This window comes from Pongo abelii, chromosome 18 (assembly GCF_028885655.2).
Source record: "Pongo abelii isolate AG06213 chromosome 18, NHGRI_mPonAbe1-v2.0_pri, whole genome shotgun sequence".
Lineage (NCBI taxonomy): Eukaryota > Metazoa > Chordata > Mammalia > Primates > Hominidae > Pongo > Pongo abelii.
Window position 1 is genome coordinate 89,250,671 of NC_072003.2, and position 16,488 is coordinate 89,267,158.

The 16,488-nt window shown below is 48.5% G+C and overlaps 1 protein-coding gene across 18 annotated transcripts in view; it reads right to left on the reverse strand.

Moving 5' to 3' along the window:
• FANCA (FA complementation group A) overlaps nucleotides 1-16,472 on the reverse strand; it is an 80,073-nt gene extending 63,601 nt beyond the window's left edge. For 15 of the 18 annotated variants that reach the window (XR_008514759.1, XR_008514760.1, XR_008514762.1 and 12 more), the window contains exons 1-8: nucleotides 16,343-16,463; nucleotides 15,670-15,779; nucleotides 14,316-14,409; nucleotides 10,697-10,839; nucleotides 10,471-10,566; nucleotides 6,966-7,039; nucleotides 4,340-4,452; nucleotides 2,366-2,448 (exon numbers count right to left, since the gene is read on the reverse strand). Coding sequence is in view for 15 of the 18 variants with exons in the window: in XM_054534359.2 (XP_054390334.1) it covers nucleotides 2,366-2,448; nucleotides 4,340-4,452; nucleotides 6,966-7,039; nucleotides 10,471-10,566; nucleotides 10,697-10,839; nucleotides 14,316-14,409; nucleotides 15,670-15,779; nucleotides 16,343-16,421 (792 nt within the window). In the remaining 3 variants the exon portion in view is untranslated. Of the gene's footprint in view, nucleotides 1-2,365; nucleotides 2,449-4,339; nucleotides 4,453-6,965; nucleotides 7,040-10,470; nucleotides 10,567-10,608; nucleotides 10,840-14,315; nucleotides 14,410-15,669; nucleotides 15,780-16,342 lie in introns of those variants that run through there. The other 3 variants (XM_024233418.3, XM_054534363.2, XM_024233420.3) reach the window with 3 other exon arrangements.
• Between the last annotated feature and the right edge of the window lie 16 nt (nucleotides 16,473-16,488).

Below are 16,488 nucleotides of genomic sequence, written 5' to 3' on the forward strand. Positions count from 1 at the left end.
TAGCCGGGCATGGTGGCACATGCCCGTAATCCCAGCTACCTGGGAGGCTGAGGCAGGAGAACTGCTTGAACACGGGAGGCGGAGGGAGGTTGCAGTGAGCTGAGATCATGCCACTGCACTCCAGGCTGGGCAACAAGAGCAAAACTCAGTCTCAAAAAAGAAAAAATAAGAAAAGCCTGGGCACAGTGGCTCACGCCTGTAATCCCAGCACTTTGGGAGGCCGAGGCAAGTGGATCACAAGGTCAGGAGATCCAGCCCATCCTGGCTAATACAGTGAAACCCCGTCTCTACTAAAAATACAAAAATTAGCCAGACGTGGTGGCGGGCGCCTGTAGTCCCAGCTACTCGGGAGGCTGAGGCAGGAGAATGGCGTGAACCCGGGAGGCGGAGCTTGCAGTGAGCCGAGACGGCGCCACTGCACTCCAGCCTGGGCGACACAGCAAGACTCAGTCTCAAAAAAAAAAAAAGAAAAAAAAAAAAAAAAAGGCCAATGTCACTAATCATCAGGGAAATGCAAATCAAAGCCACAATGAGCTATTATTTCACTCCAGTTAGAATTATCAAGAAAACAAAAAATAACAAATGCTGGTGAGAATGCAAACAGAACTCTCATATGCTATCAGTGAGAATGTAAATTAATACAGCCATTATGGAAAATAGTATGGAGATTTCTAAATAGTTGGGTAGTTCTAAAAACAGAATTACCAGCCCAGAGGGTCTCACTTTCACCAGGCATGGTGGATCACATCTGTAATCCCAGCACTTCAGGAGGCCAAAGCAGGCAGATCATGAAGTCAAGAGATCAAGACCATCCCAGCCAACAGAGTGAAACCTCGCCTCTACTAAAAATACAAAAATTAGCTGGGCATGGTGGTGCACGCCTGTAATCCCAGCTATTTGGGAGGCTGAGGCAGAAGAATCGGTTGAACCTGGGAGGCAGAGGTTGCAGTGAGCCGAAATCGCGCCACTGTACTCCACCCTGGGCAACAGAGAGAGACACCATCTAAAAAAAAAAAAAAAAAAACAACAACAACAACAACAACAACAGAACTGCCATATGATCCAGCAATCCCATTACTGGGCATACAGCCAAAGGAAAGGAAATCAGTCAGCTGAAGAGACATCTGCACTCCTACATTTATTGTGGCACTATTAACAATAGCCAAGAAATGAAATCAACCTGTGTGCCCAACAAGAGATGACTGGATACAGAAAACGTGGTATATACACACAATGGAATACTAGTCAGTTTTAACAGAGTCTCACTCTGTCACCCAGGCTAGAGTGCAGGGCGCAATCTTGGCTCACTGCAACCTCTGCCTCCTGGGTTCAAGCAATTCTCTTGCCTCCACGCCTATAGCTGGGACTACAGGCATGCGCCACCAAGCCTGGCTAATTTTTTTGTTTTTAGTAGAGACGGGGTTTCACCATGTTGGTCAGACTGGTCTTGAACTCCTGACCTCAGGGGATCCACCAGTCTCAGTCTCCCGAAGTGCTGGATTATAGGCATGAGCCATTGAGCCCAGCCTCAGCTATTTTTTTCTTTTTCTGAGATGGAGTCTCTGTCGCCCAGGCTGGAATACAGTGACACGATCTGCGCTCACTGCAAGCTCCGCCTCCCGGGTTCACGCCATCCTCCTGCCTCAGCCTCCTGAGTGGCTGGGGCCACAGGTGCCTGCTAATTTTTTGTATTTTTAGTAGAGATGGGGTTTTACCGTGTTAGCCAGGATGGTCTCGATCTCCTGACCTCGTGATCCGCCCGCCTCATCCTCCCAAAGTGCTGGGATTACAGGCATGAGCCACCATGCCCGACCAGCTATTCTTTTTTTTTAAAGTGAAATCTCGTCATTCACAGCAACAGGAATGGAACTGAAGGCCATTATGTTAAGTGAAATAAGCCAGGCACAGAAGGACAAATATTGCATGTTATCATTCATATGTGGGAGCTAAAAAGTGGATCTTGTGGAGGTAGAGAGTAGAATGAGAGATACCAGATATGAGAAGGGTATATGCAGTGGGGGAACGAAGAGAGTTGGTTAACGGGTACAAACATACAGTTAGACAGAAGTAAGTTCTAATGTTCCATAGCAGAGTGAGGCGGCTATAGTTAACAACAAATTGTATATTTCAAAATAACTGCAGTATGTGAAATGTTGCCAACACACAAAAATGATACATACTGGAGGTGACGGACACTCTAAACACCCTAACTTGATCATTACACTCTATGCACAAAGCAAGTATCACGTATACCCCATAAATAGATACAAACAGCATGTTTCAATAGAGACACGTAGATACATTTCAACACTTGGATTAAGGATGGCTCCTTCTGCTAAACTCTTCACTTGACTTTTCCTCCTACCTGCGGCATTTTTTCAGGCTCCACAGTTCTTCTCAGATCTGAGTTTTTCTGAAATCCCCTCAAAACAAACATTTGCACAAAATCTGAAAAACCACAAAACCAAAGTTATTTATGGACATCATGGTCTCCAAGCAACTGTGAATAGCACAGACCATCCACTTCAGAGGGGCGGGTGAACATATGGCTTGGGCCCACCAGGACCCCTGTGAGCTGCTCCTAACCTGAGAGGAATGCTGCAGAAGTTACTGCTCACCTGACCACAGCCACACTAGCATTCAACAAACCCAATCAGAACCCTTAGATGAACCAGATTTTTTCCTCTTGCACTTCTATTTGAAACGGAACAAGTTTACAGTAAGAGTTTTTTTTGTTTTTTTTTTTTGTGAGACGGAGCCTTGCTCTGTTGCCTGGGCTTGAGTGCAATGGTGTGATCTCACTCACTGCAACCTCCGCCTCCCAGGTTCAAGCAATTCTCTGCCTCAGCCTCCTGAGTAGCTGGGATTATAGGCGCCGCCACCACGCCCAGCTAATTTTTGTATTTTTAGTAGAGATGGGGTTTCACCATCTCAGCCAGGTTGGTCTTGAACTCCTGACCTCGTGATCCACCGGCCTTGGCCTCCCAAAGTGCTGGGATTACTGGCATGAGTCACCCCACCCAGCCCAATTTTTTTCTCTTAAATAAAAGTGGCTTCCAAGGGAGGTCTTACGGATTGTCTTGCCCGCCAATCTCCAATACCAGAGGGACTAGAGGGACCCAGAAGCATCCTATTCTGAGGAATGTGATGGGGGAGGAAAGGCATTCTTAGCTTTTTAAAAAATAAGATCAACAGGACTGAAATCCAAAAGATTTTCTAACTTTGATTTAAATTTAACCTATCTGGGACCAGGTTATAGTAGCTCAGGAATGCTAAGTCGCTCATGCCACCAAAAACCTTTAGGAAAAAGGAAAAAACCCACAAGCTACTGTACAGATCAGTTTCTCATCTAATTTTTATTTGTAGGTGTCTCTTGTAGTGGGATGGGTCTCCCAGCAGGTGTTCCTCATAACCCAAATATCCCAGAGAAGATCTGAGAACTCACCAAGGAAAAGAGTCTCATCACTCAAACACAGCAGGCAAAGAGCCAGAAAACGAGCTTCAACGCACCTTAGAGACGGGTGGTGGGGCGGCTCTCTAGAGCTGTCCTGCCGCCGTCCAGGGGTGCGCTGAATATAAGTCCTGACAAACCCAACTACTCCTCAAGCTGGACTGGTCCGAGCCATTCTCTGACAAGCCCAACTACTCCTCAAGCTGGACTCTGGTCCGAGCCATCTTCTGACAAACCCAACTACTCCTCAAGCTGGGCTGGTCCCTGGTCCGAGCCATCCTCTGGTCTCTCAGCACCTTGTTAGTTTGTGGGGGGACATTACAGTCCCAAGTTTTTCTCATAATATCATTCCTCAGGAAGGCCAGGCGTGGTGGCTCACGCCTATAATCCCAGCACTTTGGGAGGCCGAGGTGGGTGGATCACGAGTTCAGGAGTTCAAGAGCAGCCTGGCCAACCTAATAAAACCACGTCTCTACTAAAAATACAAAAAAAAAAATTAGCTGGGCATGGTGCAGCATGCCTGCAGTCCCAGCTACTCAGGAGGCTGAGGCAGAGAATCACTTGAACCCAGGAGGCAGAGGTTGCAGTGAGCTGAGATCGCGCCACTGTACTCCAGCCTGGGCGACAGAAGGAAGCAGCTGCAGTCACTCTATGGGAAAGGTGCATGGAAACACTTAAACTCATGTCAAGGCCGACTTACTACTATTTCCACACCAGTCAAGTTAAATGCAAACCCACAACAGGCTGAGACTAGGAGTCTGTCATGCCAGGTTCCCAGGGCCACGGAGACAGAGGCTGTTCTGCCTCACAAAGCTCTTGAGAGCAGAAGGCATTAACACAGATCAAAATGAGTTTTACCCAAGAACCCGCATCTTGTCATGAACGCACCAGAAAGCATGGCCCTGGCGACGTCGGCATGCTGGCAGGATGCTTCTATCTGTTCACAAAGGCAGCACAGATTCCTGAAAAGCCACGATCCCACTGCATGCATGTCGGGATGGCTGGAGACACACACAGACGCAGACGTAAGGCTCAACTCATTCCCATCATCAGGGGATTGAGTTGAGCCATATGTCTCAACATTTTTTTTGAGACAGTTTTTTGCTGTCACTGAGGCTGGAGTGCAGTGGCGCAATCACAGTCACTGCACCCTCGACCTCCCAGGCTCAAGCAATCCTTCCACCTCAGCCTCCTGAGTAGCTGGGACAACAGGTGCATACCACCACGCCCAGCTGGAGGTCTTACTACTTTGCCCAGGCTGGACTCAAACGCCCGGGCTCAAAACAATCTCCCACCTTGCCCTCCCAAAGTGCTGGGATGACTGGTGTGAGTCACTGCGCACAGTCTCAAGTTATTTTCTAATTTCTCTTGTGACTTCTTTGACCCATTATGTCGTTTAACTTCCAAATATTGTGGATTTTCCCAATTCCCTTCTGTTGTTGATTCTAATTAAATTCATTTGTGGTTAGAGAACTTATTTTGAATGATTTCAGCCCTCCTAAATTTATTCCTATTTGTTTTATGGCCTGAACCTTTTTTTTTTTCCTCTTGAAACAGTTTCGCTCCTGTCATCCAGGCTTGAGTGCAATGGCACAATCTCAGCTCACTACAACCTCTGCCTCCTGGGTTCAAGCGATTCTCCTGCCTCAGCCTCCCGAACAGCTGGGATTACAGGTACCTGCCACCTTGCCCAGCTAATTTTTGTAATTTTAGTAGAGACAGGGTTTCACCATGTTGGACAGGCTGGTCTTGAACAGGCTGGACAGGGTGATCTGCCCGCCTCGGCCTCCCAAAGTGCTGGGATTACAGGTGTGAGCCACTGCACCTGGCCTTGGCCTGAACCTTATGCTCTATCCTGGGGATTGTTCCATCTGGAATACACATTCTGCTACTACTGGGTAGAGTGCTCCACAGTCAGTCAGGTCAGCCGGTTTGCAGCATTTAACTTCTATATCATTCTTAATCGGACTTGTTCTACCCATTACTGAAAGGGGAGTATTGAAACCTCTAACGATTATTGCTGAAATGTCTACTTCTCTCTTTAATTCTGGCCATTTTTGCTTCATAGATTTTGGTGCTGAGATTAGGTGTGTATATCCTAGGAAGCAGGTTTTTCTTTTTTTTCTTTTTTTTGAGACGAAATTTTGCTCTAGGCCGAGGTGGGAGATCACAAGATCAGGAGTTCGAGACCAGCCTGGCCAACATGGTGAAACCCCATCTCTACTAAACATACAAAAATTAGCTGGGCATGATGGCGGGTAGCCTGTAATCCCAGCTACTCGGGAGACTGAGGCAGGACGATCGCTTGAAACCAGAAGGCGGAGGTTGTAGTGAACCGAGATCGCACCACTGAACTCCAGCCTGGGCAACGAGAGCAAAACCCCATTTCAAAAAAATAAAATAAAATAAAACAAAAAATATTATTCCGGTTGGGCACGGTGGCCCATGCCTGTAATCCCAGAACTGTCAACAGATCAAGATCATCCTGGCCAACATGGTGAAACCTCATCTCTACTAAAAATACAAAAATTAGCTGGGTGTGGTGGCACGCGCCTATAGTCCCAGCTACTCAGGAGGCTGGGGCAGAATTGCTTGAATCCGGGAGGTGGAGGTTGCAGCGAGCCCAGATCACACCACTGCACTCCAGCCTGGTGACAGAGCAGGTCTCTGTCTCAAAAAGAAAAAAAAAGCCCAGGCGAGGTGACTCATGCCTGTAATCCCAGCACTTTGGAAGGCCGAGGCAAGGGGATCACCTGAGGTCAGGAGTTCGACACCAGCCTGGCTAACATGGTGAAACCCCATCTCTACTAAAAATAACAAAAATTGCCGGGCACAGTGGCTCATGCCTGTAATCCCAGCACTTTGGGAGGCCGAGGCGGGCGGATCACCAAGTCAGGAGATCGAGACCATCCTGGCTAACACGGTGAAACCCAGTCTCTACTAAAAATACAAAAATTAGCCGGGCATGGTGGCAGATGCCTGTAGTCCCAGCTACTTGGGAAGCTGAGGCAGGAGAATGGCATCAACCCGGGAGATGGAGCCTGCAGGGAGCCGACATCACATCACTGCACTCCAGCCTGGGTGACAGAACGAGACTCTGTCCCTAAAAAATAAAAAAATAAACAAATAATAATAACAAAAATTAGCTGGGTGTGGGGGCGGGCGCCTATAATCCCAGCGACTTGGGAGGCTGAGGCAGGAGAATTGCTTGAACCCAGGAGGTGGAGGTTGCAGTGAGCCGAGATCGTGCCACTGCACTCCAGCCTGGGCAACAAGAGCGACACTCCATCTCAAAAAAAAAAAACAAAAAACAAAAAAACACCATAAACGTTCTCTTGAAATAATAAAGCAATAGTTCCTCCAGGTCTAGTATAAATATGCAATGCAATCTAGTCTAGTATAAATTATATTTCAAAGCCAAAAATCAAACCCGTCTGATTTTGGGCTTTGAAATATAATGTATACTAGACTAGATTGCAAAAACAGTAACACTGAATCATCGTTAGCACGCTACCTTTCCAGCAGCTCTTGCAGGCTCACAATGCCTTGTACGTGAAGATGCCACACCGCTTCAAGCAACAAAGAACTCTGAAAAACAAACAAACAAACAAAAACAAAAACAAAAACCCAGCATTATGAGTCCTTTATGAATGCATTTTCCTACAAAATGTTCAGCTTAGGTTCTTAACAACCATACCGTATTGAAAACTAACCTCAAGCAAAAATTAGAGCCTGAAACACATCTTTTTTTACAAAGCTGTACTGGTTTTCAAACTCCCTGGCCTTTGGGCACCCACACACCGTTGCCCAACACTTGCTTCTCTTCCTTCTCTCTTCCTACTCAGTGTAGCCTACTTCCAGCCCTTTCTCCACTTCCCTCTTCCTACTGCTTCGGCACTGGCTCTGACCAGCTCCAGGCCAGGGCTCCAGTGTAGCCAACTTCCAACCCTTTCTCCACAATGTAGCCAACACAGTATTACACACACCTGACACGACAGTCTCTCCTTCAGAAGCTTTCACTGGCTCCTCCTAGCTGCCAGGACAAAGATCAGGCTTCAGTGTGCCCTGTGCGTGTCCCTTGTCTTTCTCACTCAACCCTCTACCATTTGATAAAACAGGATTTGCTTCAGCCACTCAATGCGAACACTGTGCCCGTCACACTGCCCTGGTCTCCCTGCAGCCTCCCCTTCTCATCCCCTATAACTCACACTCTATTTTTTTTTTTTTTGAGACGGAGTCTCGCTCTGTCGTCCAGGCTGGAGTGCAGTGGCGCGATCTCGAGTCACTGCAAGCTCCGCCTCCCGGGTTCACGCCATTCTCCTGCCTCAGCCTCCCGAGTAGCTGGGACTACAGGTGCCGCCACCACGCCCAGCTAATTTTCTCTATTTTTTAGTAGAGACGGGGTTTCACCGTGTTAGCCAGGATGGTCTCGATCTCCTGACCTCATGATCCGCCCGCCTCGCCTCCCAAAGTGCTGGGATTACAGGTGTAAGCCACTGTGCCCGGCCCCTAATTTGCTCTCTTCACAGTCCGTGCAGGAAGGCTTTCCTAACTCTCCAATCTGATATGCATGTCCATCATCTTCTTCGCAAATCTGTGAGCACCTGTATCATCACACTTCTTGTGGATTTAGTGGCTTGTTTCCCCAGCTAGATGATAATGAGGGCAGGGACCAAAGCAATAACTGAAAAATCTAATGAATTCTATAATGTATGCTGGATAAAAGAATGGGAAAGGCCAGACACAGTGGCTCACACCTGTAATCCCAGCACTTGGGAGGCCGAGATGGGCAGATCATCTGAGGTCAGGAATTGAAGACCAGCCTGGCCAACATGGTGAAACCTCATCTCTACTAAAGATACAAAAACTGGGCCGGGTGCAGTGGCTCACGCCTGTAATCCCAGCACTTTGGGAGGCCGAGGTGGGCAGATCATCTGAGGTTAGGAGTTCGAGACTAGCCTGACCAACATGGAGAAACCCCATCTCTACTAAAACTACAAAAAATTACAGGCATGGTGGCACATGCCTGTAATCCCAGCTACTCGGGAGGCTGAGGCGGGAGAATGGCGTGAACCCGGGAGGCGGACGTTGCAGTAAGCCAAGATAGCACCATTGCACTCCAGCCTGGCAACAAGAGCAAAACCCCATCTCAAAAAAAAAAAAAAAAAAAAAAGATACAAAAATTAACTGGGCATGGTGGCACGTGCCTGTAATCCCAGCTACTCAGGGGGCTGAGGCAGGACAATCGCTTGAACCTGGGAGGCAGACGTTGCAGTGACCCAAGATCGCTCCACTGCACTCCAGCCTGGGCGGCAGAGCAATACTCTGTCTCAAAAATAAAAATAAACGCCAGGCACAGTGGCTCACACTTATAATCCCAGCACTTTGGGAGGCCGAGGTGGGTAGATCACGAGGTCAGGAGACCGAGACCATCCTGGCTAACACGGTGAAACCCTGTCTCTACTAAAAATACAAAAAATTAGCCAAGTGTGGTGCTGGGCGCCTGTAGTCCCAGTTACTCAGGAGGCTGAGGCAGGACAATCGCTTGAACCTGGGAGGCAGAGGTTGCAGTGAGCTAAGATCGCTCCACTGCACTCCAGGCTGGGCGGCAGAGCAATACTGTCTCAAAAATAAAAATAAACCCTGGGCATAGTGGCTCACACTTGTAATCCCAGCACTTTGGGAGGCCAAGGCGGGCAGATCATGAGGTCAGGAGATCGAGACCATCCTGGCTAACACGGTGAAACCCTGTCTCTACTAAAAATACAAAAAATTAGCTGGGTGTGGTGCTGGGCACCTGTAGTCCCAGTTACTCAGGAGGCTGAGGCAGGACAATCGCTTGAACCTGGGAGGCGGAACTCGCAGTGAGCCGAGATGGCGCCACTGCAATCCAGCCTGGGCGAGAGAACGAGACTCCGTCTCAAAAAAAAAAAAAAAAAAAGAAAAAGAAGAAAAAAAGAATGGGGAAGAAAACATGAATAAACGATCACCTTGGTTCTTTGCTTTTTCTAAGTATTTGCTAATTTTGTTTAGTACCACTAAACATTTTGCATTCTTTCCATTCATCAAAACTCTATAATCCTACTAAGTTCAAAATGCTTCAAAAAAGAGCAGGTAAGAATCATTTTGTATATCTTATCATTAGGTTGGGCATGATGGCTCATCTCTGTAATCTCAGCACTTTGGGAGGCCCAAGAGGGAAGACTGCTTGAGGCCAGGAGTCCAAGACCAGCCTGGGCAATATAGCAAGACCCTGTCTCTGAAAAAAAATGATATACTTTTTTTTTTTTTTTTTTAGTTTACTATACTGCCCTGTAAAAATGCTTGAGACCAGGAGTTTAAGACCAGCCTAGGCTGGGCGCGGTGGCTCACGCCTGTAATCCCAGCACTTTGGGAGGCCGAGGCAGGTGGATCACAAGGTCAGGAGATCGAGACCATCCTGGCTAACACGGTGAAACCCCGTCTCTACTAAAAAATACAAAAAATTAGCCGGGCGTGGTGGCAGGCGCCTGCAGTCCCAGCTACTCGGGAGGCTGAGGCAGGAGAATAGCGTGAACCTGGGAGGCGGAGCTTGCAGTGAGCCAAGATCACGCCACTGCACTCCAGCCTGCGTGACAGAGCGAGACTTCGTCTCAAAAAAAAAAAAAAAAAAGACCACCCTGGGCAACAAGGCAAGACCCTGTCTCTGAAAAAAAAATTACATACTTTTTTTTAATAGTTTACTATACTACCCTGGAAAATTCTCCATACTAATATACCCAAGAAGGCTAAATGTGTTTTTTAATATATTCTATTCTAATAAATATTACTAATGATAGGTGAATAGTGACAAAAATGGCAACTGAAGGTACTTCTTTCCAATTCACAGATGATTTCTAAACCCTTTTTCATCCACTCTCTGTAACTAATGAGAAGCTTGGAGAATTCCCAAGAAAACCCAGGTACTCTGTTGCCTCCATGCAGATCAACAGAACATTGCCTGGAACACTGGAGAGTCCGATTTGCAATCTCAAATTTACCTGTATTTTCCATAATTCTTGACAGAAGGAAAGACGGGAGAACATACTGTGTGCCAATAAATACTGAGCAAACTCTAACAGGGAAGACAGCTTCTTCTGAAAAGAGAGATTACATTTTTTTAAAAACAGACAAATTACCTGAAACAATATTAAAGCAATGTCCTATTTTCCCAACCAGCTTAAAAGTAACAAAGGGCAGGTATCCTCTTCTTTGCTGGTGTCTTACTCTCTGCTCCACAGTCAGCAGCACAGGGTGACTGGTCTCCGCTGGAGCCGTGCAGATCTGTCCCACGCTAGAGGCAACCATCCCGGCTGAGAGAATACCCACGGGAACCCCCAGCCTTGAGGCTTGATCCTGCAAAGCAGAGCCTTAAACACAAAACAAAACCATAGCTTTCTCTTAACACATGAGACAAAATCTAAAACCAAAGACTTGCTGTTTAAAATGCCTTATTTTAAGATTCAGTACAAAAAAAAATTGCCTTTTAAAGGGGGAGAATAGATGCAAAGGGAAAAACATGAGAAAAAAATTAGAATATGATGACCCAAGCAGCTCACAATAAAACTGGTGGCAACACCTGAACCCAGACTTATACATTCGTATTTGTTACGTTTCCCATGACACAAAAGGAGCAAGATAAAGAAATATATTCTGACTAAAAACTTTATCATCTTTTCACAAAGGAGCACAATAAATTGAGAACTCCAGCAGGCTCTTTCAATTACATTGTTTTCTAATTACTTCAGGGATAAGTCTGCTCCTGTTGACTCACATTGATGGTTGTGATAAAATTAGGCAGGGATTTCCCAACACTCTGCCATGCACCACTGGGCAGGTGCAGTCACAGCTGTGCTCAGTCCGCAGGCCACCAAGTGGAACCTCACTAACAGCCTGCAGGCAGCCACCATTCTCCTGAGCAACCCAGCCACTGGTCTGTGTTCAATAAAGTGAGAAACAGTGGGCAACCTGGAAGCAGGCAAAGCCAAGAAACCATTTTCTGATTTATTTGCCTTCCAAAATTAATTTTTTTTGTTTTATTTTTTTGTGATGGACACGTGTCTTGTACTGTCGCCCAGACTGAAGTGCAACGGCACCATCTCAGCTCACTGCAACCTCCGCCTCTCAGGTTCAAGCGATTCTCCTGCCTCAGCCTCCCAAGTAGCTGGGATTACAGGCATGCGTCACTACGCCCAGTTAATTTTCTGTATTTTTAGTAGAGATGGGGTTTCACTGTGTTGGCTAGGCTGGTCTCTAACTCCCAACCTCATTAATCCGCCCACCTCGGTCTCCCAAACTGCTGGGATTACAAGTGTGAGCCACCACGTGAGCCAAAATTAATTGTTTAAAAAACTTGGGCCGGGCACGGTGGCTCATGCCTGTAATCCCAGCACTTTGGGAGGCTGAGGCGGGTGGATTACAAGGTCAGGAGATCAAGACCATCCTGGCTAACACGGTGAAACCCTGTCTCTACTAAAAACACAAAAACAAAATTAGCCAGGTTTGGTGACGGGAGCCTGTAGTCCCAGCTACTCGGGGGGCTGAGGCGGAGAATGGCGTGAACCCAGGAGGTGGAGTTTGCAGTGAGCCGAGATCAGGCCACTGCACTGCAGTCTGGGCGACAGAGCCAGACTTCATCTCAAAAAAACAAAAAACAAAACAAAATAAAACAAAAAAAACTGGAGGCCAGGCTCAGTGGCTCACTCCTGTAATCCCAGCACTTTGGGAGGCAAAGGCGGATGGATCACCTGAGGTTGGGAGTTTGAGACCAGCCTGACCAACATGGTGAAACCCTATCTCTACTAAAAATACAAAATTAGCCAGGCATGGTGGTGCATGCCTGTAATCCCAGCTACTCAGGAGGCTGAGGCAGGAGAATCACTTTAACTAGGGAGGCAGAGGTTGCGGTGAGTCGAGATCACACCATTGCACTCCAGCCTGGGCAACAAGAGCAATACTCCATCTCAAAAAAACAAAAAACAAAACAAAAAAAAACTGGTAACTGCAGTACGTGCCTGTTATTGTAATGTACTGGCTCTAAAAACACATTATCAATACATAAGTAAAAACATTTACAGGCTGATTACGGTGGCTCATGCCTGTAATCCCAGCACTACAGGAGGCCGAGGCAGGTGGATCACGAGGTCAGGAGTTCGAGACCAGCCTGGCCAAGATGGTGAAACCCCGCCTCGACTAAAAATACAAAAATTAGCTGGGTGCCTCAACGGGCACCTGTAATCCCAGCTACATGGGAGGCTGAGGCAGGAGAATTGCTTGAACCCAGGAGGCGGAGTTTGTAGTGAGCCGAGATGGCGCCATTGCACTCCAGCCTGGGCAACAGAGCAAGACTTCGTCTCAAAAAAAAAAAAAAAAAAAAATTTACAATAGTTATAGGAGCTTAAAATTGTAGTACACGAAATCATCAACTGCTGGTGAAATTCTCAGTAGAAAAGTAGACAGATGGGGCACAGTGGCTCACGCCTGCAATCCTAATACCTTGGGTGGCTGAGGTAAACGGATTGCTTGAGCTCAAGAGTTTGAGACCAGCCTGGGCAATATGGCAAAATCTTGTCTGTACGAAAAAATTAGCCAGGCATGGTGGCGTACACCTGTAGTCCCAGCTACTCAAGAGGCTGGGGTGGGAGAATCACTTGAGCCCAGGAGGTCAAGACTGCAGTGAGCCGTGATTGCACCACGGCACTCCAGTCCAGACAACAGAGTGAGACCCTGTCTATTAAAAAAAAAAAAAAAAAAAGTAGACAATGCCATTTTCTTTTTTGAGACAGAGTTTTGCTCTTGTTGCCCAGGCTGGAGTGCAATGGAGGGGTCTCGGCTCACTGCAACCTCTGCCTCCCAGGTTCAAGCAATCCTCCTGCCTCAGCCTCCTGAGTAGCTGGGACTACAGGCACCCACCACTACACCCGGCTAATTTTTGTGTTTTTTAGTAGAGACAGGGTTTCACCATGTTGACCAGGATCGTCTCAAATCCTGACCTCAGGTGATTCGCACACCTCAGCCTCCCAAAGTGCGCGATTACAGGCGTCAGCCACTGTGCCCAGCCAACAATGCCAATTTCTAGTCATTTGTTTCCAATGTATCTCCATGTGAAAGTTTTTTATCTACAAGGCTTTTACTGTGTGTGTGTGTGTGTGTGCATGTGCGTGTGTGCGCGCGCGTGCATGTACTAACTATATCTTTAGCAGAAAAAAACAAACTCAAAAATTAATGAATTAAAGGTTTATCTGTGTGGCTGAGCTTGGTTCCTTGGAATGATAATATGCAATTTGTGAAATTCAAATACAATCATGGCCGTGAAAATCCGTATCATTTGCCAATGACATTCAGTGACCAATTGTCAAAGGAGCGCTATCACTGAAGGTTATTTTAATAGAAACAAGTCATCACATAACAAAGACATGAAGGATCAGAAAATAACCTACTGTTGTTGACCCAGAACTTTCCCTATCTCCCACTCTCAAACTGGGGGGAGAAAGAGGTACCTAGAAAATTGTTTTCCCATCTACTCTCCTGGGCACACCACAACCTGTCTCACCACTTCCATGAGCGAGGGGCACATCCCTGTTGTTGCTATATCCCATGTTTTTCCAAGAGACATTCTGGGTCCTACTGCTTCTGAGTCGCAGGTTGAGTCAGACGCTGTTTTTAAACACAGCATCATAAGCCCAAGAGCAAGTCACACAAACATCACATAGACTTTGCGACTACACACACCAGTGGAAACCCATCGCCTGAGGAAATTTACATTTCTACTTAATTTAGCAAACCATGGTTACTATATAAAAACTCTTCTGCAATTCAAAATAGAGAAAATGAAGCTATAACTTACCTATAAATGAACTAGAATGATTAGCACAAGCCTCAGAACTGTCACAGTCAATCACTTTGCTGAGAGACAATTTTTTACACAGTGGACCTTCTACCTAGAATCCAAAACACAACAAACTCCATTTAAAAAATTCAAGCTCCAGGCCAGGCGCGGTGGCTCACGCCTGTAATCCCAGCACTCTGGGAGGCCGAGGTGGGCAGATCACGAGGTTAGGAGTTCGAGCCAGCCTGGCCAACATAGTGAAACCCTGTCTCTACTAAAAATACAAAAAGTAGCAGGGCATGGTGGGGCACACCTGTAGTCCCAGCCCCTCAGGAGGCTGAGGCAGGAGAATCGCTTAAACCCGGGAGGTGGAGGCTGCAGTGAGCCGAGATCACCCCACTGCACACCAGCCCGGGCGACAGTGTGAGACTTCGTCTCAAAAAAAATAAAAAAATAAAAAAAATAAAAAAATAAAAATTCAAGCTCTGTGCATAAACACAAGCTGTATTTGTAAGTTATGTTTCCCTACTGGGCTATTTTCCTTTTTTTTTTTTTTTTTTTTTTTGAGAGGGAGTCTCACTCTGTCGCCCAGGCTGCAGTGCAATGGCAGGATCTCGCTCACTGCAACCTCCGCCTCCCAGGTTCAAGGGATTCTCCTGCCTCAGCCTCCTGAGCAGCTGGGATTACAGGCACCTGCTACCACGCCCAGGTAGTTTTTGTATTTTAAGTAGAGACGGGGTTTCACCATGTTGGTCAGGCTGGCCTCGAACTCCTGACCTCAAGTGATCTACCCACTTCGGCCTCCCAAAGTGCTAGGATTACAGGCGTGAGCCACCACGCCCGGCTTTTTTTTTGTGTGTGTGTGAGACAAACTCACTCTGTAACCCAGACTGGATTCCAAGTGGTGTGATCTCGGCTCGCTGCAACTTCTGCCTCCCGGGTCCAGGTTCAAGCAATTCTCCTGCCTCAGGCTCCCGAGTAGCTGGGATTAAAGCCGTGCGCTACCACACCCAGCTAATTTTTGTATTTTTAGTAGAGGCGGGGTTTCACCATGTTGGCCAGGCTGGTCTCGAACTCCTGACCTCGAGTGATCCACCCGCCTCGGCCTCCCCAAATGCTGGGATTACAGCCCTGAGCCACTGCGCCTGGCCTGTTTTCTTGTTGTTGTTGTTTTGTTTTTAATAAAAAAGGCGGGGTCTCACCCCGTTGCCCAGGTTGGTCCAGAACTCCTGGTCTCAGGCGATCCTCCCCTCTGCGGGCCAGGCCACCGCGCCCGCCGCCTCGGGTGTTTTCTTAGGAAAGCTGTGCCGTGGCTGGACTCAAAAACCCCGAACCTAAATCTGCCCGTAGACGGACACCAGCTTCCTCTTACCTCAAGCAAAAGGGCATTCAGGTCCTGATGGCGTCGCAGGAGGCGCACAGCTGATTCCTTTAATTTCTGTGCCCTTTCAGGATTATATTTTTGCCTCTTGACCCTGCCCGCTACGGAGAGAAGTCGGTTCGAAACCATCACAGCACAGTTTACACACGGGGTCCCCGGCCCGACGCGCAGGTGGACGCCGCGGAGAAACCCACCAGCGACACCCTCCCAAAGAGGGGCTGGGGCTCCTCCCCGGGGCGCAGGTCTCGGGAAACTAACGGAAACGGCCCCAGCGCGGACGCCGGGGAAGACGGCCCAGGAGGGCCCGAGGCAGGGGAGCCCGGGGACGGCTGGCGAGGGGCGGCCTCTGCGCTGAGGGGAGCCCCAGGCCGCGTACCCCAGGCCTGGCTCTGACAGGGCGGTGGACGGGGGCGGCGTTCGGGAAAGAAGGGGGCGCCCCGCGGGCAGGGGCCGGGGGCGTCCGCCCAGGCGCAGGAGGGGCCGGGTCGGGGCTGGGTCCGAGGCAGCCGCGCCGCCCCAGCCAGGCGCCCACCCCGCACAGCCCCCCGGGCGCGGCGTCCGGGGATCCGACCGGCGGAGGCTCGGGCGGGAAGGGATCGGGGAACCGGCGAAACCGTCCCGGGCCGGGCGCCGCCCACTCCCGCGACCTGCCGCGCCCACCTACCCAGGAGCTCGGCCCAGGACCTCCGGCGACCCCCTGGGCCCTGGCCCGAGGCGGAGTTCGGGACCCGCGAGTCGGACATGGCCTTAGCGCCTACAGCCCCGGCGGCGGCTCCCTGAGCCCGAGCCCGCGCTGCGTTCCTATTGGCT